At 39.8% G+C, this 23,679-nt stretch overlaps 1 protein-coding gene across 1 annotated transcript in view; it reads left to right on the top strand.

The window, feature by feature from the left end:
• LOC129105846 (inositol 1,4,5-trisphosphate receptor type 1-like) overlaps window positions 1–23,679 on the top strand; it is a 65,220-nt gene that overhangs the window by 1,657 nt on the left and 39,884 nt on the right. The window contains exons 2-23 of the mRNA XM_054617056.1: window positions 195–310; window positions 2,866–2,936; window positions 12,332–12,441; window positions 13,084–13,170; window positions 14,124–14,282; window positions 15,183–15,281; window positions 15,944–16,027; window positions 16,642–16,788; window positions 17,045–17,140; window positions 17,422–17,466; window positions 18,577–18,731; window positions 19,659–19,758; window positions 20,142–20,302; window positions 20,402–20,543; window positions 20,631–20,789; window positions 21,396–21,568; window positions 21,795–21,914; window positions 22,234–22,428; window positions 22,631–22,882; window positions 22,983–23,124; window positions 23,221–23,383; window positions 23,474–23,664. Of these exons, the coding sequence (XP_054473031.1) occupies window positions 219–310; window positions 2,866–2,936; window positions 12,332–12,441; window positions 13,084–13,170; window positions 14,124–14,282; window positions 15,183–15,281; window positions 15,944–16,027; window positions 16,642–16,788; window positions 17,045–17,140; window positions 17,422–17,466; window positions 18,577–18,731; window positions 19,659–19,758; window positions 20,142–20,302; window positions 20,402–20,543; window positions 20,631–20,789; window positions 21,396–21,568; window positions 21,795–21,914; window positions 22,234–22,428; window positions 22,631–22,882; window positions 22,983–23,124; window positions 23,221–23,383; window positions 23,474–23,664 (2,943 nt within the window). The 5' untranslated portion in view covers window positions 195–218. The remainder of the gene's footprint in view (window positions 1–194; window positions 311–2,865; window positions 2,937–12,331; window positions 12,442–13,083; window positions 13,171–14,123; window positions 14,283–15,182; window positions 15,282–15,943; window positions 16,028–16,641; window positions 16,789–17,044; window positions 17,141–17,421; window positions 17,467–18,576; window positions 18,732–19,658; window positions 19,759–20,141; window positions 20,303–20,401; window positions 20,544–20,630; window positions 20,790–21,395; window positions 21,569–21,794; window positions 21,915–22,233; window positions 22,429–22,630; window positions 22,883–22,982; window positions 23,125–23,220; window positions 23,384–23,473; window positions 23,665–23,679) is intronic.

Below are 23,679 nucleotides of genomic sequence, written 5' to 3'. Positions count from 1 at the left end.
TGAGAATCCTCCAATGGTGTTGGATATCTGAAGCTGAATAAATGTAGTTGTAGATCATTCTCACAAACATTACAGATAATATCTTTACTGAATTCAAAACAAGGATGCTTCTCGTGCTTCTTAGACTTTTGTGATTCGAGCATGTCTGACATTTGGACTATATGACTAATTTTTACTCCTTTCCTCTGCTGTAGTTGTTCTCTGTGTGTGTCATCAACATGTCGGACAAGATGTCCAGCTTCCTACACATCGGGGACATCTGCTCCCTGTATGCAGAAGGATCCACCAATGGCTTCATCAGCACTCTGGGGTACGTCCATTCTCGCTGGCCGAACATTATGTGTGTGGGCCCGCTTCCCACTTTTCTCTGTTTTTTACTCCAAGCTGAGCAATTTTTGGAAGAAAGGAAGTTACGCCAGGAGTAGCAACTCTTTTAGAAAGTTTGATTTAATGAGAACCTAATTTTGATGCCATCAGGAACCGCATTTCCATTGGATTAGAAAGTGTGATCCATGATAAACGTTTGCATGTATTACAGGCACCACTTCCCACCACGTTGGGATTAAGTAGCTAAGGAGAGAAAAAAATGGATGTAAGTTTGCATTTCATCCCACAGAAGAAAGCTGTGGAAACAGTGGGAGGCCTTTAGAAGTAGTGCTTTGGCCATGGCTGACCCCGCCACCGATAGTGTGGGGGAGAAAAGGAAACACAGGGGCGGTAAATGCCCAGTTAATTATAAAGTGTGTGTGTGTGTGTGTTTGTGAGAGTGTGGCAGGAGTGGGTGTGGAGGGCAGAGTTGGAGGGGAAAAAAACGAGTGGTGCTGTGTACAATGCTCAACGCTAATGGTAAACCTCTTTTTACAAGCCACTCGATCACCCACACAGTCGCAGCATTGTTGTTGTTTTTGTGCATTAGTTCTACCTTTTATATTAGGAACACAATAAAAGCAGTTCTGAATTTTTACAAGTAAGATGCATATTGATCACAATCTCCATCTGTAGGGATTGCAGAATGGCCTAGAGCATTGATATATTGGTCTAAAGATATTGCATAAAGACTCACACTCAACCTTTCCTCTTCTGTTGTGAATGTAAACACGGCAATAAGTGAATTTTTGCATTAATATATTGCTGGTAGAAACTACAATATTTTTATACGAAGGTGCTGGATATTGTGTCTAGCATCTCTAATGCTATCAGGACTCAGCTCAGTGTCTATGACCCCCCTCTGCCCATGAATTATGGAATGACCTACCGCAAAGACACTTTCTCGAGTTCCTGTGCTTCCCACGTACGCACACTCACACACACAAGCGCACATATCTACAAAACTGTCATGACAGATTTGGACAGGAGCCATCTTCTCCACGCACAACCACCAACTCAGCAGCATTCCTTATATCATCTGCCCTTAGAAGAAGAAATCATATTGAGAAGAAAAAAAGCTCTTTTAGCATTTTAACTTCTCCCTTTGAGCAACTTTTCCAGCTCCTGTTTTATAACTGAAGAGAGGTGTCTGTGAGCAAATTAAAGGTTTTAAAATCCTGTTTTGTACAGTGAGCCTGCAACAGGACCTGTTTGATACGTGTAACTGGTGTTACTTACTAGCTGGATTAGCAAATTATGCACATAGTCTGCAAATGCAGTTGACCGCACACACATACTGAAGATTTCTTCTGAACACTCCCGGATATGAGGTGTATAGACTGGAGCAGTAGACAGGTCTGTTTGGACAACTGCAGACATTCCCCGGGAAAAGGCCTGAAATGGATGTGGGATTTGGCCTGTGTCCAGCCAAGTGTTATTCTAAGACAGTAAAAGTCAAATTTGTCACCATAAATTCCCTGCTGCCCACAGGTCATCTAATCCAGAATGATTTCATTATTGTGTGGAGCCGCAATGGAGTATTTATTCTGCAGCTATGCAAGATGTCACAGTAAAAATATGAAAAACTGGAGTCAAGTTTTAAACATGCAGAGGCTTTTGTTGGGATACTTTGTTTTGGTCGCTACTCCTGAATGTTTATCACAATGAAACCAGTTTACACACAAACTCACAGGGATTATAGACAGGCGGCCACATACAGTAGCTCATATACCTGATTGTTATTTTACATATATATAAGTAAAATAACAATCTCAATACATCTCCATAAATGTTTTCGATGGTGCTTAATTGATGAAAATGTCGTCTTATTGATTGGTTCATTTGATCTTCAAATCATTGATCAATCTAGTAGTTTTAGTAATACTTGAAGCTTTTTGAATATTGAGCTCACACCTTTCTTAAACGTATTTTTTTGTGTTATATCGTTGTTAGTTAAATCACATTTTTGACATTGAATTATTATCAAGAATAATTCAGGAGTAACTTAGGGTACAACTAACTACATCATTGTTATATATTAATATTTAGTTTTTCTGAATATTACTTTCTTGACTCATTGTTTGGTCTTTCACAAATCACAGTTTTCCAGAGTCAAAGCCAAAGTGATCTCTTTAAATTGCATTTTACTATCATTAAACAAAAATGAAGACATTTGAGATCCTGGAACCACCAAATCTTTAGCATTCTTGTCAAAGAAAATGACAAATAAACAAATTAAGATTATTACATTTCTTGCAGTTTTTTTGCAGTTGATGTTCTTATGTCGACTAATTGTTTCAGTTCAGGAGTAAATAACAGAAACATCACAACTTGCAATTCTACTGTATTATGAAAACCTGTGACATCAGTGACAATATATAGATAATTTACTTAAACTATTTATACATAAATATTATCAATATTTTAAATAAAATGCAGAAGTATTTGAAACACAGAACTCAGATTGATATTAACGTTTTTATGTGTTTATATCTATAGCTTGGTGGATGACCGCTGTGTCGTCCAACCCGACGCGGGAGACCTCAACAACCCTCCAAAGAAGTTCAGAGGTAAGAAACACAGACGACTCCCTTCATCCTCCCGAGGCCTGACATCATCACACTAACTGCTGTCTGTTTATACTGCTGGCTCTGTGAGAGAGACGCTGCTGAATGTGTTATGCTGTGTTTCTTTGGCGACAGCCACAATATATCTGCCCACTGGACATGTGCGTGCATGCTTATGCATCCACGCACATGTCTTTATAGCTGTCGGCACACTTCGCATGTAGAGGTAGAGGCAGATGGAGAATCAGCTCTGATGCTGATTTGTTGGAAACAGCCCGCTTGAAAAGCTGCTTTTTTTTTTTTTTTTTTTTTTTTTTTTTTTTAAACAAAAGCCTTGAGATGCCTCTTTGGGTGAACCCGCTATTATTAGCTCCCATACAGGAAGTGGAACTCATGACCCTCAGTTCTCCAGCTGGAGGTTTATATCTCTGTGGAGAGGCCTGGCCCGACATTGAACAGAGAATGCGAGGGTATGGAAGGCTTGTGTAGTATATGTTATGGTACAAAATATAAAATCAGCATTTTCTTCCTTGTCACTGCTGAATATTCTTATCCGGAAATGCAACATTGTTGGACTTTTGGTGGGTAAATAATGGTAAATGGATAAAGAAAGTATGTATGACAAAAATAAGAAGTGTCTTTATTGGCTGTAGATCTGTTAAATCCATTAGACTTTGCGATGTCAAGTAACTTGACTTAAGAGTGTTGTATCAGTTTCTCTTTGAAGCTAGTTGGAGAGAGCATTCCACACACTCATCCTCACTCTTTGCATTTAGGATGCTATCTGCTGTCTCTAGAGTATAAAGATTGCACCGTATTTAGAAAGTTGAAAGCTCTGATCTGAGCAGTGCCCACATCGCTCAGCTCTTCAGTGGCTGTCTGGTGTCCCAGAACAGGCCATCACCTCCTAGAGACAATTACTGTCACCACGATAAACACCAGCTGCAGACAGAAACCTCCACCTCCTGCAGCAACAAGAAGGATGAGTCTTCTGCTCTCAGTCTATGTTGATGGTGTATTTCTGTCAACTGTCAAGTGTATTCCATAGACCTGGACCAAGAGGTGGGAATAGGTGTCAAAATCATACCAGCAGTGGCTATTCTTTTCCAACAACTTTCTTTCTATCCAAACTATGATGTAGATCTGTCATCATCATGCGAGCATCATGTGTTTAGTCATTGTGTTTGTCAGTTTCTGCTGTAAAAGAGCTCTAAAACCATAATATGTAGATTAACTCATAGTCATTTAGCTGTACTTTGACAGCATGTTTGTATTTACTGTATGGGACTAGAGGGAGCTTATATCATGCACTATCCAAACAGTTGGTAGATTTAATTAACAGGAAACTTTTGTATGACTATTTTCAGCAGCGAACATGTGATTGTAGCGAGGGAGCTGCCTATTGGCTCACTTATGCAGGAAGGCTTTCACTAATCACTTTGTCTCATTTAATCTCCCATCCTCCCACACAAGGTTTTCCTCGACTCACTTATAAAACTCATCACAAGGTACAGTTCACTCAAAAGAAAAGTTTGGACCTGCCCTTTATTTATTGACATGTTATTTTTTCAATATCTGTGCAACAAATAACACACATACAGTTTAAATTGTGGTTAAAGCTGTGTGTTGAAGAGATTTATTTGTAATTTTAACAGCATGTGTCCCTACAACACGTTGGTAAGTCCTTTACCATGTCAGCTGGTCTTGACCAGAAGAGGCCTTCATGTCACTTTGAGAGGCCTTTGGGTGTCTACCAGATGCGAGGATGGGTACTATAGGATCATATGGACAAGGACAACGAGAAGAGGTTGCAGTGAAGCCATATAGTCTGTAATGTTAAACCAGCTCCTTTTATTTTACACATGAATCTCAGTATACTCATCATTAGAAGTACTACTCGGCATGTTAAACTTGTTGTGTAATATCTGCGGCTCTGAATGAGCTTCGTCAGGTTTGACAAAATCATGCTCGATGATGTCATCAGTGTTATCTCATCTTGGATTTGGAGACTGCAACATTTATAACAGAAATACAGGACACAAAGTGGAGGTGTGGAGTTTGAGAAATGTGTCCTTTTGACAGGCAGGGAGGATCTAGGGAAAATATGCTTTTGGTTGCATTATGGGAAATATAGTGTTCGGAGCCTAAACCATATTAGGGACTAAAAGTAAGGATATCTGCTGAGCCGTACTGCTTTAGTTTTGACCATTATTTTTAAAACTTGTCATCCTCTGGTTCCCAAACTTCATGAAAGTGCAAAACTAAATAGCAATTTTGCAATATTAAAATGGCGATGCTTATTTTGACATTGCCCTTTTTGGCTTAAGAAACAGCCTGGTATATTTCTAGCTTAAGTTAGCAGTGGACATTTTGTTTGAATTCTATTTCTCTCATGTCACCTGCAGAGGGCTGAAAGTAGTTAGAACTTTTTAAAGCAGGCATTATGACCACAGGTTTTTCCTTTTTCCATAAACACAGTCTGGCTAAGTGTACTTCCATATCTGTATTTTTTTTTCTGCAAACATCTTTGGAGACTTCTAATTTGAGTCCTAAGGGTGTCCTCTGGCAGAGCAAACTGTCATCTGTTCGTCCTTGTTTGGGACGCCTCCTCAGCTGTTTGAGAGTGACAGAGTTGTGTAGAGATAATCCTCTTTAGTGGACGCTATAAGGGCACAAGGCCAGACTAGCCTTGTCCACATGCAAGGCCTTATACTGTCATTGCTGAAGTATGCATAACACTTCCTCCTAATGTAAACACAAGAACCCTCCACACAATCACACTGTCACTCGTGTGGTCTGTATGCATACGCTGAGACATCAGGAGCCCTGCTTTGTTTTTTAACTCGGACAGTATTTGAAATGTCATCACACACACAAACCTACACACACTGGGATAGTGCTCTGACTGCAGAGTACATCGAGCAGCAGTTAGCACATCTTAGGCAGAGAATGCACTTTTTATTAGTTGTTTAAAAATAATCCTCTTTTGGATTATTTGTGATTTTATACGTCTGAAACACCAGGTGTCCAATTTGAAGTTTCTGATGGTGGCAGCTCTTTCAGTTGTTTCATTAAGTGGAAGTGTTTTTTAAACATCATCTGCTTTTAGTTGTACTTTGCTGAATCATCAATCACCACCCCCTTCTTTTGTTTGTGGTCCGTTCGCATATTGATTAAAAAATACTTTTCTGAGTGGGCAATTGTTAAAAAATGTAGAAAGCAGTCAGTTCCTTGTTTGTTTTTTTTAAAGCTGAAAAATAACAATATCTTATCTCTATGCAATTTAGTATTATAATGTTGGTAATGGGCTGATTTTGATTTATCGGAGGTGAACATTATAGGTATGCATAAACAAAGCATCCCTTGCTTGTTCAGAAAGATGGCAGAAAAAGTGGAAAAAGAGCAGATTTTCTGCTTGTTTGTTATCCTGACACTGGGGCTGTCGGGTTGAAGGTTTTTCCTTTGCCATGATAATGATTGGCTTAACAGCGTGATATGCAGTATTATTGCTTTATTTATAATTTTTTGCAAATTACGTTATTTATCCTGATTTTAGTGCTATATAAATAAGCTTTATTGTTAGCCTTTTATCGGGTTTGTTGTTGTACATCAGCCCAGCGTATCTTTCAGCTGAGGCGCTTTGGTCGCATCTGGTTGCTAAGATTCATAATATCTGTAGAAGTAAAAATATCGGCACAAGGCTCTGGATGACTTCTGATCTATGGTTGGTCTTTGTGGTATTATTCCCAGCGCTCCTCCATTGTTCTGTCTATATAATATTATCTAATATTTTAGTTATTGTGGATATTTAAAGTTTTTTTTAATTATTTAATATTCTTTACTGTGTTATAACTTATTTACTTATTTATAATACTTGTCTGATCTTTTTTTTACCATGTCTCTTGTTTGCACTGTCCTCTCTGCTGCTGTAATCCTGGAAATGTCCCCGCTGTGGGACTAATAAAGGATTATCTTATTTTATCTTATCTTATCTTATATATATCTTAAGTTGAATTTTTTTTTACTCGCTGCAAGTGGAAAAAAACCCACTAAATATGCAGCTTCAGCACATTGTCACGTTGCAACAGTTTGTCTACAACTCTTGGATTGTTTGTTTTGTACTTATTAATTTCATATACAGTACCAGTCAAAAGTTTGGACACACCTTCTCATTCAACTACTTTGGAGAATCTAAAATATAAAACATATTCTGGTTTGTTGAGCATTTGTTTGTTTACCACATAATTCCATATGTGTTCCTTCATAGTTTGGATGTCTTCAATATTAATCTACAATGTAGAAAACCCCCCCCCCAAAAAAACCATTGAATGAGAAGGTGTGTCCAAACTTTTGACTGGTACTGTATCATCTCCATAATTTTCTTAAATGTCTTTTGCTCTTACATAGAAACATTTAAACCACATAAACCCTAACAAACCTTGGAGCCTTTACTCCTTGCCACCACCTGTTTGTTGTCAGCCCAAACCGCTGTTGCTGTCATAGACACACTGCAGACTAGTTGGGTGGTTCATCTGAGATAAACACCAGGAACTGTTCTGTCTTTAGTCCCTTCCTCTACTAATGACCACATATATTGATTTTACTGTCTATTGAGAGAGAAAAGGGTATTTCTGGCTTGGGAAGCTGTTGTCAGTAAACCCATTTATGTCTTAGATCCACTACTAAGTGATTAGTTACTTCCTCTATAATATCTTCAACAGGATAGGAACCTTGGAGTGAACAGTAGTTTATACAAGCAAGATCATTGAGGAAGTTGTTGCTTTAACACAGAATAGAAGAAGGCCAAACTGATGTTGTCTAATTGCTGCAGGGAAGAGCAGCGCCCATCTCTTACAGAGGTACCAGCAGGCCTCCCTGCTTGTGTTTGAACACTGATGACTTCTTTGTTATTTACATGACAGGATTTTTGTCTCACTGCTTATATGTCAGGATAGCAGACAACAACAAGTTGCAGAACCATGAGATGGAAATTTCAATTTCCATCTCATGGTTCTGCAACTTGTTCCATTGTGAATTATGCAGCCCTATGACTTTTTTTAAACTCTTCAAATCATCTCTATTGACTCAACATCGTCGCCGTAGTTTTTGTGGTCGCCCCGGCCACAAGCATCTTCCTCCTGATCCTCTTAAATCTGGTGAAGTTTGTCAGTGACTGCAGGATTTATTTTATTAGCTTTTTGTTGAAAGAGCTGGTGGTAGTGATCTCTCTGAGTCATTTGCAGGCTTGTGAGACCACTCAAAGCAGTATTGCATGCATACCACTCAAATACCATAGAGACAAGGTCTTAAGACAAATTTAATACTCCATCCAAACATGCTTTAACACATATAAGTTTAATAATAAGTATTGATTTGTTTCTTATTTGTGTCATATATGCTTTTTCCAAAAGCTTGAATTACACTGTAAAACATCTGTATATCCAAATCTAGTCCTCTCTCATTGAAACGGACACACTATCACTGCGAATATATGTAATTTCAACATTTACCTACCAGACACAAGATGTGTCCTACTTCACTAAAAAGTCCATTCTCAGCTTATGTGCACATCACACTAGTGTAATTCAGATATTGGACCATGATTCGCTTCTAAACAATAGTGATGGCACAAAACATGCCTTTTATGTACTCGTCTTAAACTCTCACAAAGAAGATTTCTGCGGACGTACATTACTCTGCACAGTGAAGTAATGATTACATTTTAGTTGCAATGTAATAAATGCTTTACATATAATATTGGGTCTGTTGTTTATCCTCTTATCTCACACATTATGATGATATGCAGGACTGTAAACAAATAAGCTATTGCAACTTTCCTTATTTAAAAAGTTGGACCGTCATAGAAAAAGCGAAACTGTTAGTGTGTCGTGTTGCTCAATAAGATGTTCTCATTTGCCCTACATGTAATAAGCAATAAGCTTGGTCTCTGTTAACCCGTAAAGGCAGTACCAGAATCTAACACTATCATGTCAAAGTCAGCTATTCTGTACTCAGCAGTGTCTCTCTCCATAGCCACACACTTACTATGGCACATAACCACCCATAAAAGCTAATTGACATTTTTCAACTTTGTTTTTTTGAATGCAATAAAAAACGAGATATTTAGTGTGCTTTACCAGTGCTGGAAGGTGAATTATTCTTACCCTCAGAAAGCGCCAGGCCTTTTTTTCCCAAGCAAACCGGCTGCTAGCTGTAGTTTCATAATAATCAGACAGACATGACAGTAAAAGAGTCGATATTGTTACTTGACTTTTCACCAAATTTCTAACTTTTGCTTTAAAGCCTCTATGCACAGCTTTCATATTGTGGGGATTTTGGCGGTCACTGTGGACAAAAGCAGTAGTGTTACAAGTACCGCAGCAAGGTCAGTCCTGATTCTGGTTCTTGCGTGTCTTCCGTCCCTTTATATCCGGCCCAGCAATATGACCTGGGCCTTCAGCAGCGTGGTGTCTCTGTTTGCGAGGCAAAGCTCTGCTTCTGGCTGGAAGAAGAGACGCTGCTGACGTGTGCTGATCTCTTAACTCCCGTTAGAGCTTCCGCTTGCAGGTCAGAGACTGCAGTGGAGCCTGAACTGGGTCTGTCTGTCTGGACCTGCATGATAACGTCCAGAACCAATGACGAGCTTTAAGAATAACTATATAGAAATGGCCAAATCTTCTCGCTGATGGTCTCGTTTACTTAAATAGGTCATAAAGAGGCACCAGTATCAAATTGTGTCAGTTTCATAACCAGTTAAAAAATCCTGACAGTAGCTCCATCATCAGGATTATTGTGCCCCTTTTATCTTTGGACCTATGCAATGAAAAGACTTGATGTCAGCTCTGTAAAGAACACTTTAAACCCAGGGAGGCTTTTAGAGGCCTCAAAGACTTTCAATGAGCTTGCCGTTTTCTTTCAAATATTTGTGACTTTCCCTTAAGGAAGTGACTTTCGCTTTGCCCCCTGGAAACATACAAACAACACTTGTAATGTTTAGAGTTTTCATCATGCATCCCTCAGGGTTACATGATTTCAGCTCAGCGTTTGTAAGAGCACATGGGGCAGATACAATAAAAGATGTTCTTTGTTTATGAACTCGAATAGATATTTGAGTGCTTAACCTGATGTTTATTGGGTGGGGGTTCCGGTAATAGAAGAATGTGTAAAGTTGGAGGAATGTTAATGAATCATTTGAGTTTTCTGCCCTCTGGACCAGTCCCACCACTTCTCCTGCCCAGTGATCCCAGAAGGAATTCTCCACCCACATTTCAGTTTCACTGAACTGACATGTTTTCTCTCCAAGCCGACTGGAATAAAGGCAAACATTCAGTGCAGGCGGATCTTCTGTCACACATTGGACTCATATTGCAGCTGTGATTGTGTGTTTTAGACTTTGATAAAACAGCTGAGTCAAATGATAGGGACGGGAGTCAGCTCTTGTCAACTGATTGACTAGAGCTCCTAGTGTACGTGTTTCTTTTTTTTGTTTTAGATTGCTCTTGAGCATTGTTTACTATAATTCAAAAGAGCTAGTAGAGAGAGAGAGAGAGAGAGAGAGAGAGAGAGAGAGAGAGAGAGAGAGAGAGAGAGAGAGAGAGAGAGAGAGAGAGAGAGAGAGAGAGAGAGAGAGAGAGAGAGAGAGAGAGAGAGAGAGAGAGAGAGAGAGAGAGAGAGAGAGAGAGAGAGAGAGAGAGAGAGAGAGAGAGAGAGAGAGAGAGAGAGAGAGAGAGAGAGAGAGAGAGAGAGAGGGAAGAGAGAGAGAGAGGGATTCGGCCAGCCGGGAATCAAACCGGGAAATCTCTGCTTAATTTGCGCCCATGTAGTATGCAACCTGTTTGTGATCTTTTTCATCAAGTGTTTACACATGCTAGTTTAATCCAGTTCTGGTGTAAAGTAACTTTGAGTTTCAACTACTTGTGTGAACATATATGGGATGCACTAAAATGCATTTGGTTAGCAAATAGGTCCACTACTTCTCTTCCTTACCCTCTTTATGCCCGCTCTCTGTTTCACATTCTTTCACGGTCTTCCTGTATTTCTCATTTCTCTTTCACTTCCTGTTTCTTGTTGTTCTAGCTGTATTTAAGGTCAGACTAAAGTAAACCATTTCTGATGAGGGGGGGGGGGATTTGCAAGATATAGACGATTAACAGGGAGGGAGGGGGCGTTGTGTGAAATGGTTAGAGGAATTCAGAAAGGAGAAGGAGGGATGACAGAATATGGAGGGGAGAAGATAGGGAGTCCCCACCCTCTTCTTTCTCCCTCTGTCATCCCACTCCCCTTCTCTTGGCTAGCCTTATTTGGTCATGTTACTGCGGCTATAGCAGGAGGACAGACAGAGAGAGAAAGAGAGAGAGAGGGAGAATGGGGGAAGGATGGACAGATTGTTCTTTTTTCTTCTCTTTTCCCCCTCTCAGAACAGAGAGCTTTGGTCTGATGAGAGGTGAAGTCAGAGGAAAGTCAGGACTCAGAGGGAGGAGTCGCTGATGGGCAGAAGTTAATATCTGCAAGGAGAATTGTTGTTGTAGTCAATGTGCTCTTGTTTAGAGTAAGCAAAATGTAAACTTTGAGCCAGGGGTAAAGGTGTCTGTGTTCTTCAGTTGCACTCGTTGTGCAGCTTGATACAGAAGAGGAAGTCCTCTAGGACAGAAGAGGAACTCTGTTATTCTAAAACTGTGTCCACATGCAAATTGAGGGATCGTTTTCCCTGCTGGCTAGTTTCTACCGTATCTATGAAAATGAGTAGCACAGTCAGAGTCTTGCTGACGACAGCATCGTCTCATGGTTGCTGCGGTTACGACTGACCACGACTTATTGCTGTGCCACATCATCAAAACACACACACACACACACACACACACACACACACACACACACACACACACACACACACACACACACACACACACACACACACACACACACGGATAGAGGTTATTGTGTGCTTCACTTAGATGTAACTACATATTACTATACTTGTATATATGGCCGAGTGCACACACAAACGTGCTTTCCTGTCCCTCATTACTCCTCCCCGGGGCAGACAAAGCCCTTTCATCTCCATTTAGGAGAATATATCTGTTTAAAGGGCAGGCACACAAGCAAACATGTTCACATAGAACAGTGTGTGGAAAAAAGTGTGTTTATGCTGTTTGGTTATTAGGTCTCTGAACACATCACATGACATTGGAGAGAGGGGGGTCATTTATTAAGTCAAGCCTGTTGTGTATGGGTTAGGGTTAGGGTTAACCCTAACCCTGACTTTTTCTGTCTTTTTTCACAGCAGTGCATCAATATAATTCTCCTCACTCTGTCTGTCTTCTTCCATCTCTCCTTCTATGTACTAATCTTCATCTCTCCATGCATATTCGTCTCTAAATTTCTTTTTCTCTGTACAGACTGTCTGTTCAGACTGTGTCCCATGAACCGCTACTCTGCCCAGAAGCAGTTCTGGAAAGCGGCAAAGCCTGGAGGGAACACGGACACGGTGCTCCTCAACAAGCTCCATGTAAGTGAAGTGACAACATGTTCCCCTCGTTCAGTCACACTACAGACCAGTACACTAACACCACACACAGACCTGTCCTCGGGACTCACAGGGTTAAGAGACCGGCAAGATTTCAGAAGTCTTGATTTTGATCTTCAAATTTAAATGGTGGATTTTGTCAAAACTGAATGCCAAGCTGAACAGTGAATGTGTAGAAATGTTCACTCTTGACTACAGTTTAAAATTCTACCTCAGCAAATATATATACAACATTTGAAACCTGCTCTTAACGTCCTTTTATAGACATTTCACTCCTACTGTCCTACCTTTCTGCCCTCTAAACTCTCCTTTCTCTCTTTCTGCTTAGAAACAATACCATTTAAAGCAGTCTGCTATCTGACCACACAGTCATAAAATGAAAGTCTGCAATCTTTCCTTCGTTTCCATGGAGATGTGAGCCAAAATTTTTGGTTAAAACTCTCTTGAAGCGTAAGCTTTTAGCTAACAACTTTCTTACTACATTACTTTATTGAGCAGCTAACCATTCAGATTACTTCTGACCACATCACTGTGTATAACTGTTATCAATGAACAATGTTGCAGTTTGTGGGTGTGAAAATGAACTAATTTCATATTCATTGTTATCTCATTCTTGCCTTCCAGCATGCAGCTGACTTGGAGAAAAAGCAAAATGATTCTGAAAACAAAAAGCTGCTTGGAACAGTAATTCAGTACGGGAATGTCATTCAGGTTTGTTCCTCTGAAATGGTCATCATTTTCTTGGTATTTAGTCAGATAAGATATGATTTGTTAAGACCAGCAATTGCATGTTCTATTATTAAAATGTTGTAAGCTTTGGCATAGTCCCAATAATAATGAAAGAGACTGAATCCTCCTGCAGTCATAGTCGAACCACAGATTATTATAATACAAATATACTGTAAAGCATGCTGAGCAGAGAATACTGGAAGCAGTCTCATAAATAAATTGAATACACATACGCAATCATAATATAGTATGTAGAAGACAATCACAGTTCATTCAAGCTATTACAAGGAACTTTCATTTTGTGTTACTTTTAGCGGTCCCTGCAGACAAAAGTGATGGTGTTTCACATCACCAGGGTCCCTTTTAGAAAACCCCCCAATTTTACTGCAGCGGGGTCTGGCGGTCTGCTCTGCTCTGCTCAGTTCTGTTTTTTGTTTTCCTGTGCCTCTCTTCCCTCCAGTGGGCCCAGTAATATGGCCTGGGCCTCCAGCAGCGTTGGGTCTGTGTTGGGTTGTGGTGACCTGGTCACTGCTGGAGGCCACGCTTGAGTTTGAGCTGAAGAAGTTTCTGATTAACATGAATGATTCCATCTGATTTTGTGTGGAAGAATTAAAAAATAATTGAAAGAAACCGACAGTCTTCTTGCTGATGGTCTCATTAACTTATGTAGGTCACTGTTTCATAACCAGCTACAAGTTCCTCACAGTAACTTTGAGTAAGAAGGTGACTCTCATTGTAGTACTGAATGCAATCCATGTTTAGATTTCTTACCTGTTGTGTGAAATTGATTTACTAAATAACCCTTATGCCAGTTAGTTTCTAGGAATGCCCTAAATACAAGCTGCTTTCTTCCAGTCGGTACACTTTTAGTATTTCTTACCTACATGTCTGTTTGTTTGTATTTTCTTACATTGTATCTGGATTTTTCTGCTCAGCTCCTCCACCTGAAGAGCAACAAATACCTGACGGTGAACAAGCGTCTGCCTGCGCTGTTAGAGAAGAACGCCATGAGGGTGATGTTGGACACCGCCGGAAATGAAGGCTCCTGGTTCTACATCCAGCCCTTCTACAAACTTCGCTCCATCGGGGACAGTGTAAGTCATCATACGTAGACGTCTGTGGGAGTGGTGCGTTGTGGAAAACACCAATCATGCCTGGGATGATATGTATTTTACATTTTAAAGTATGTGTACTTTTTAAAATATAGTAGCAGTAGGCCACTTCTCTCTTTTAAAATGTAGTTGCTCAGTTACATACACAGCAGTAAATTATTAGTATAAGGTTAAGGCTGCAGAATAAAGGTCCAGACCTCAAGAGCACAAGTCCTCTTTACCTAAGCCTCAAAGTGAGGCATCTCCCTGATCACATATATCCCTGGATGGACCTGTGCCAACACCCAATTGGTGTTTTCCTAATCACAAAGCTCTTGTTGGCACCAGCAAGGACAAAATGAACTGCAACGAGACCGGGGTTCTCTGTTAACCTCCTCTTAAATTAGGCATGGCATGAGGCCTAAGCAGCAGGCTTGGATAAAAACTAGAATTGGAGGCACTTCATCCCTGCAGAGAAAACACAGAGCACAGTAGCATGCAAATACAAACTGACGCTCTCTGAACCGTAACAGATTCAAGAGGACATTGATGCAAATTAATTGCACTGTACTCCGGGTAGACTCATACATTGTGCTCTGATAGGGAGGTTCTTACTAAATATAGTAAATTATTCTTAACTTAAACAATCCATACATGCAAGTCAAACTCAATAAAATAAATCAAAATACAGTTAAGTCCAAACAGCCCAGACCCAGTTAGTTCATAATGTGTATTCTGACATGTTGTTTTGATCAAACATCATGATCTTGATAGCTTTCCACTTTCTTAAATAACTCAAAGCTAACTCTGCTTGTGCTATGATTACAATGCATAACCTTTTTTTCCTCTATATATTATCACATATGTATTTAATTGTGTCTGTGTTTTTGCGTGTGATTGCAGGTGGTGATCGGGGACAAAGTGGTCCTTAACCCAGTGAACGCTGGTCAGCCGCTCCATGCCAGCACACACCAGCTTGTGGATAATCCAGGATGCAATGAGGTTTGGCTGAGCTGTTGCAACTCATCTTCACTCCTCAGATGTTTCTGTGGGAGTAGCTGGAAACTAATTATAGCTTTTTTCTCATAACCACTGCTTCGTTGTTAGCTGTCTGATGTAAAACACTACAGCTTTGTTTTCCTGCCTTCCAAATTTGGCACAGTAAAGGACTGGGCTGCATCTAATTCTGCATTTGAGCGGTCGTCCTGTTTCTCTCTCATAACACTAGTCTGCTCTCAGCTACTAAATAACATATGTTATCAAAGTGCAGAGACAGTGTCGACTGTTTTGACATCAAATGGCAACATAACAAAGGAAAGAGGTTACACATTTTTCAATGTTCAACTTATTATACTTCTCTGCAAGTACTTGAAGTAGACAAACATGGTAAAGTAATTAAATGACTCTTTCTGCTGCCTTGACTGTGGCACATGTAAAGAGAAGGTGAATTTATTTTGTATATAATCTTTTTTGTTTTGTTTATTAGACAACGTATCGATATTCAGAATTTTTTTGTGTTCTCACCCTTTTGTGTCTCAGCAGGTACTTAGGAGAAAATGAAACTCCAAACCATCCCTTTAATCTTGGCAGGGTTGTTTTGTGCAGCAAGGCTGCCAGGAGATTATACCTGCAGTCACATCAGTCTCTGCTTATTTGTTTTTCAGGTGAACTCGGTCAACTGTAACACCAGCTGGAAGATTGTCTTGTTCATGAAATGGGGCGACAATCAAGAGATCATCCTAAAAGGGGTTTGTAGCTACACGGGGAAAAAAACAAAAACATTTTTTATTTTGTTTTTACAAATGTGGTACAAAACACATTTATATATAATACAAAAGATGTTTAAACACACTAATAATTAAATAAATGAAAACTCAAGTAAACAATGAAAAACAAGGGGAAATACTAGCAGCAGTCTACTTAGTTTCTTCAAACATTTATAAAACTTGCTTACATTTTCTCATTTTCTTGCAAGAGGTATTGTATAATGTCATCAGAGCTGAGTGGGCTGGTTGCTTTGTTTGTTTTCAGGGCAGTATTATTTGTGTACAGTATGTGCTTTCAGTTGAGATTTTGTTTCATCGGTTATTCAACAACACTACATTAGGAGCTATAACACCAAAAATAGACACAACTACAGCAGGTCTAATGGTCACTTCAAAAATATTTAGATAAATTCATTTTGGGGAGCTTCTGGAACATTAGAAGTAGTATAATTGGTGTCAGCCCACATTGATCAGACGAGGTCTACAGAGTTCTTAATTATTTTATAAATATGATTTTTAAACATTTTTGGTAATTATTTGGTTTTAAGGTTAAGCTGATTATTTTTGACTCTAACAAATGTTCTCCCTCTCTCCAGGGTGACGTTGTACGGTTATTTCATGCAGAGCAAGAGAAATTCCTCACCTGTGATGATCACAGAAAAAAACAATATGTTTTTCTTCGCACTACTGGACGTCAGTCAGCTACCTCGGCAACCAGCAGCAAAGCCCTTTGGGAGATAGAGGTGAGGAAGAATATTTTCAGAGCTGGTTTTGATGATTGTGGTATGTACTGTACAGTATGGTGCTAAAATAAAGTAATAAAGTGTAGCCAGCAGTAAACATACAGTAAGCTTTGCTATTTATTATTTTTTATCAGTCTTCTTCAGTTTTGTAGGGAAACCATTAATATGTTTCTCATTATTTAATTTACAGCATATCGGGTTATTAAGTCTACAGCACCTGTTAAATACATGTTACTGCTGTGTGCTCTGGTAACAGGTTGTACAGCATGATCCATGTCGAGGGGGGGCCGGCTACTGGAACAGCCTGTTCAGGTTCAAACATCTGGCCACTGGACACTACCTGGCTGCAGAGGTCAGTGGAGCACAGATACTACGTTACTGTGATAGAAAAGGGTAACATTGAGAATATCAAATACTGTCAATATATTTTTTATTGTATTTTAGGTATGACTATTGTGCAATTTTGGAGGTATTTATATTTATGAAAAAAAAAAAACTCTTTCACTGTTAAGAAACCTCTAAGACCAGCAAAAAACACATTGAAATAGAATTTAGGCTGTATGGATGTTACAGAAAACAATATTAAATTGAACAAATATATTCTGGCTGGTGAACCACTTTGTCTTTTTGCAGGTGAATCCAGATTATGAAGAGGAGTGCCTGGAGTCCCGCTCCTCAGTAAGTGTGACATGCTGATGTAATACTATGAGTAAGAAAATACTTGTTTCTGATTGGCTGGCAGATTACACAGTACATCAGGACACCTAAAGCCCAGCTCCTGAAAATATTTAACTACCTTTTGAAAAGCAAAATTGGCAGTAAAGTGCAAGTAACCATAGTAATTCATGTAGTCTTTACACTATGTTAATAATTTATTCACATGTGAAACTTATCTGGCTTAAACTGCATAAAAACAAGCTTAAAAACAGGCTGTGAAGGTGTTGTAGCTAAAGAGGGTAAATATCACGTGTAATATGAAAGCTGTATAGCTACTGTAGCAGTTACTAGTATTTCCAGCAGTAGATGGCTCAAATGTATTTTTGCAGCATAAGGTGGTATTACTTCTCAGTCACAAGCAGATGGCAGACTTTCACTGTGAATGCATCTTTCTGCTGCTTCTTGTTGAGTGCCACGGCTCACTGAGCTGTTACAGTCAACGTGAGGCTGTTCACATCTGCTGACCAGGCAGTGACAAGTGAACCAGCTCACACTCTGTCTGCTCCTGAGTTCATTGCGCTGCTTCTACAGTAAAAAAAATAAAAATAAAAAGGAAACTAGAAAATATAAACAAACAATCTTAAGTACTGAGTAATGACTGAGTACGGAGGAGGTACTATAAAATAATGTAGGCCCTTATTTATTGTGATTACTTTTTTTATTATAGTTGAGCCTAAAAAAAACAAGACTCAACTAAGCAAACCTATAAGGAAATACATTTAAAGATCTGAACTAATGATGAAGTTGTTTAGGTAAATCCTTATGGGCACCATTGTTGGCTAAATTATTAAAGACTTTGACATTTATCTGGTTCAACTTACAAAAAAAAAATGTTACGCTCTTTTGAGAAAAGGGGTCTTTGAACTAATCCACTGCATTTCATTTACCAAGAAGTCTACCCACAGTTATAATGTAGTTAACCCTGTCACTGGTTCACTCTTGTTGATCTTGACACAAATGTGACAGATCATCTTAGTTGCTGAAAAGGAAAATCTAAGTGGGGTTTAAAGATGTTTTTTTTGTAATGCTAGCAATCTTCTAATCATTTGCTGTTTCAACTTTTCCCTCCAGCTGGACTCGGAGCAAGAAGCCTTACGAGCCCGTTTGAGAAATGTCCAGGACAAAGTCATGTACACCCTTGTGTCTGTACCTGATGGGAATGACATCTCTTCCATATTTGAGCTTGACCCTACGACATTAAGAGGAGGAGACTCACTGGTACCCAGGTAGGAATGCCGCAACATTAAAGTCGGGAAGTGTTTTCGACCTGCCCAGACGTGTGTTTCATAGAGGAGCACCACACTCTTTGTCCTTTCCCTGGTGTATCACTCTTTCCACTGAAAACCAAAAGCAGGCACATTATTAGTCAGGGGACTTCCAATGTAGATTAAGTCATTTTATTATGTGATCAGAACATTAAACCATGGAAAGAGTATGTGTGACAGAATGCTTGTTTATGTAACAGAGTGTGTGATTTTGTGTTACTCACAGTTTTATGCTGGTCTTACTGGTAGAGATCTTTTTCATAGGGGTGACGCAGATAACGACATTCACACGAATAAATTGCGACAAACAAATTTCCGGCATGATCCTTTGTGCGTGAACAGATGTGTTTGTACTTGTTTGTTGGGAAGATAGATTTCTTTTTCATCAGTGACAAATTATTCTAATTCTATAATGATAATTATTATTATTATTATAATTAATTATATTATATATGTGTTCATGTGAACACGTCTTGTTAGAACTTGACAGAGATAATTATGAAAACTTTATGAGACAGAACCAGTTTTGGCACATGTGTTTGTTCCTGTTGTGCAACATGTTTATTAGTTGTGCAGACAGTGAAAATAATAAAGATTTACAGCCAATTAGTGCACTGCTTCACGTTTTCTCCAGTGGAAGGGCACTTTTATCATGTTTTCTTGGCCATTGAGCCATCATAGAGAGCACTTTATTTACTGTATATGAAAAGATGGCACTTTTGCAGCACTTTTATTTATTTTTCAAAAATGAGGTCCCTGAGTTCAATATTTTTGCTTTATATTGGAATGTCCATAGATTTACACATTTCAGGGATGCCTAGGAATATTATTGCTGTTTGTATTTTCAACCATCTATCATCAATCCAAAATATATAAACGCTTTTTCAGGAACTCCTATGTGCGACTCAGGCACTTGTGCACAAACACATGGGTTCACAGCACCAACCAACCAATTGACAAGGAGGAGGAAAAGCCCGTCATGCTGCGCGTGAGTGACAGTTCAGTTGCACTAATATGTACCTGTTTATCTAGTAAAGTGTTGGCAAGATTGACTCGGTGCATGATGCTGAGGAGAAATTCTGTCTGGGTATATAGAAATGTATGTGATACAAATTTAAACCAGCTGTTGTCAGCTGATAAAGCCTTATGTGCAACCTTCTTTTTCCCTGCTGTGAAGTTATGGAGGTGTTTCAGAATTAAATATTAAGTGTCCTGTATATGTTTTGTCACAGTAAATGTACAATTGTAGTTTTCATTATGGGTTTCTAAAATATTTGGGGAAGGAATCGAAAACCAGAGAACAATTCTAAATACTAAAATATATATCATAACAATTGATGACAAAGTTGAACATTTCTTCTCTGATTCAAGATCGGCACCTCATCATTGAAGGAGGACAAAGAGGCTTTTGCCATTGTGCCCGTCTCCCCTGCTGAAGTGAGAGACCTTGACTTTGCCAATGATGCCAGTAAAGTGCTAGCCTCTATTGCTGGAAAGCTGGAAAAAGGAACCATCACCCAGAATGAGAGGAGGTATAAAACGCATAGCAGTGCCAGATTGTCATATTCTATCAGGAAACTGTGATAGTCGTCTGTTATGGCTTTGTCTCTCTCTTTTGCATGTACAATCAGAGCCGTTACCAAGCTACTGGAGGATCTGGTGTTCTTTGTGGTTGATATTCCCAACAACGGACAGGATGTTCTAGAGATCATGGTCAACAAACCCAACAGGGAACGACAGAAACTCATGAGGGAACAGAATATTCTCAAACAGGTAGTGCCTTAAAACAGTGAATGTAACATTTTGAACACAATCTTTGTTTTCACTTCGGTATGGTTATGTTTTTATCTTTGCATGCAGATCTTCAAGCTGCTGCAAGCTCCATTCACAGACAGTGGGGATGGGCCCATGCTGCGACTGGAGGAGCTGGCCGACCAGCGTCATGCCCCCTTCAGACACATCTGCCGCCTGTGCTACCGTGTTTTGCGTCACTCTCAGCAGGACTATCGCAAGAACCAGGTACACTTTGTCAGGCCTGAAAGCCTGTTTTATGAGCGCCGCCACTGTATTATATGGTCTACGTGCTGCTGGAGTTTGTGCCAAGGTGCTTTCCAAATTCCATTGATTAAGTTTAATAGCAAGTGAAAGAGGCCTTTGCTCTGTGGCAGCTCTGATATGATACAGAGATAACTGAGTGTCCTGTGCATTTTAGCCATGCTCAGCTCTTTATCAAATTGTCTGCTGATACAAATACACAGAGCATCACAGTGATTCGAGCTTGTCATTGTGAAATACAACATTCCCATTTCAAGACAAAATCAGTTTCTCTTAAACACATTACAGTGTAATTGTTAGAAAGGTCATTTAATTACGGTGAAGAAGGAGGCCGCCTGGTTCTTGTGAACGTGCTCTGTTTTCCCGCACAGAGATTAACAAGGAGCAAAATGGCCTCAGTCAATATAAGTAATGGGTATAGACTTAACAACGTTATGCCTCTTAGTCCCCCTGGAGAATGTAAAGAAATAAAGATAAAGGGGCTAAGTTAATAATGACATTTTTCACAGTGAGTCTGTGCCGTCGTTTTGGTTTGTGTATGCTCAGACTGCTTGTCTGTCTGTTCTGCAGGAGTATATCGCCAAACAGTTTCGCTTCATGCAGAAACAGATTGGCTATGATGTCTTGGCTGAGGACACAATCACAGCTCTGCTCCATAATAACCGCAAGCTGCTGGAGAAACACATCACTGCTGCAGAGATCGACACGTTTGTTAGCCTGGTCCGCAAGAACCGTGAGCCCAGGTTTGTGTGCACAAACAATCAGCAGTGTCAGTATGAACACAATCAATTGGGTAAATAGGCAGCATCAAAGAGAAATAATTTTCAAGATAATGTGTTAATATTATAATTGGGTGATAACTTTTTTATATATATATAGATTTAGATCTAGATAGATATGATATATTGAGCTGTTGTTTATGAAGTGTCATGGATGATTGAATTTTGCCTATCTTGTGTGTGTGTCCAGGTTCCTGGACTACCTGTCAGACTTGTGTGTTTCAATGAATAAGTCCATCCCTGTGACACAGGAGCTCATCTGTAACGCAGTGCTGGATCCAGCTAACGCAGACATCCTCATAGAAACTAAGTGAGTAGACCCCCCCTCTGCCTCCACCCACTGCTGTCCTACTCTCCTCTTAATGCCAACATGCACTAATTTGAACACATCACTTTAAACTCTTGAAGAAGATTAATCAATAATGAATATAAATGTAAATGGCTGGATATGTTAATGAGCTGAATCATCTCTATCGCATCCTTTTTGTTACAGCTTCTGAGGGTGAGAGTAATTGCATTGGAAGCCATTGCAGCCTTGTCTAATGTTTTTATTAAAAATTGTCAAAAAAGCTTAATCATTTATTTTCAGCAGCCTTTAAAAAAACCAAAAAATTCCCCTCTTCCTGCAGACTCGTACTGTCGAGATTTGAGATCGAGGGAGCGACGCTCGGGGAGAACTCTGTGGAGTCTGAGGAGGACGAGGAGGAGGTGTGGTTGTTCTGGAATGACAGCAGTAAAGAGATCCGCAGTAAAAGCATTAGGGAGCTGGCTCAGGATGCCAAGGAGGGCCAGAAGGAGGACCAGGAGGTGGTCAGTTATTACAGGTAGTTACTGTGCTTTATTTTCCATGTTGTCTGGGAGAAAGGAGGTAATGCATCGGACTTAACAGTGAGCCGGAGCAGAGGCAGCAATGTGGTGATAGTAGTTTTGTTTATGCAGAACAGGTCACCTGTGAAGGTAAAACAAACATCAAAAGCATTTTGCTGTTTCAATTTTAAGTCTGACTGTGTGTTTGTGCTTTAACAGGTACCAGCTGAACCTGTTTGCCAGGATGTGTTTAGACCGCCAGTACCTGGCAATCAACAAGATCTCTGGTCAGCTAGATGTGGACCTGATCTTGCGATGCATGTCAGATGAAGATCTGCCCTATGATCTGCGGGCCTCCTTCTGCCGCATGATGCTGCACATGCATGTAGATCGTGATCCTCAGGAGCAGGTTACACCTGTCAAATACGCTCGACTCTGGTCTGAGATCCCCTCAGAGATTGACATTGATGAGTGAGTTAATGGACAAATGTAATAGATGTTAATTGCAGAGTATTTTATATGTTATAGATTGATTCATGTTATTTTTTGGGGGTTTTTTTGTCTTCTGCAGCTACGACAATGATGGAACATCTAAAGATGAAATTAAGGAGCGATTCTGTCTGACTATGGAGTTTGTTGAGAACTACCTGAGAGACGTGGTGTGTCAGAGCTTCCCTTTTGCAGACAAAGAGAAGAACAAGCTCACCTTTGAGGTCAGTTTGGCACATTCTTGATATCTTATCCCACTCATGACACGTTTTGATGATTAAACACGAAAACCTTTTGACATATCTATCTTCCATTTTTAGGTGGTGAATCTGGCCAGGAACCTGATTTATTTTGGCTTCTACAACTTCAGTGACCTACTGAGACTTACCAAGATCCTGCTGGCTATTTTAGACTGTGTCCATGTGAGCACAATTTTCCCTTTCAACAAGATGGACAAAGAAGAAGAAGAAGAAGAGAGTAAAGGTAGGAACACTATGGTTGGTCAGTGGAGGACCCAATATCTCATTGACATGAAGTTGATGTCTGTATTTGTGAATGTGTGCTTGTTTCCAGGCAGCAATGTGATGAGGTCCATTCATGGTGTCGGAGAGCTGATGTCCCAAGTGGTCCTGAGAGGAGGGGGCTTCCTACCGACAACTTTAAACACCAGCTCCAATGGAGTCACAGTCAAGACCCAGACTGAGCCTGAGAAACAGGACATATTGGTCATGGACACCAAGCTTAAGATCATTGAGATCCTGCAAGTGAGGATCCGCAAC

This window comes from Anoplopoma fimbria, chromosome 17 (genome assembly GCF_027596085.1).
Source record: "Anoplopoma fimbria isolate UVic2021 breed Golden Eagle Sablefish chromosome 17, Afim_UVic_2022, whole genome shotgun sequence".
Taxonomy (NCBI): Eukaryota; Metazoa; Chordata; class Actinopteri; order Perciformes; family Anoplopomatidae; genus Anoplopoma; species Anoplopoma fimbria.
This window is presented reverse-complemented; position numbering and strand designations above follow the sequence as displayed.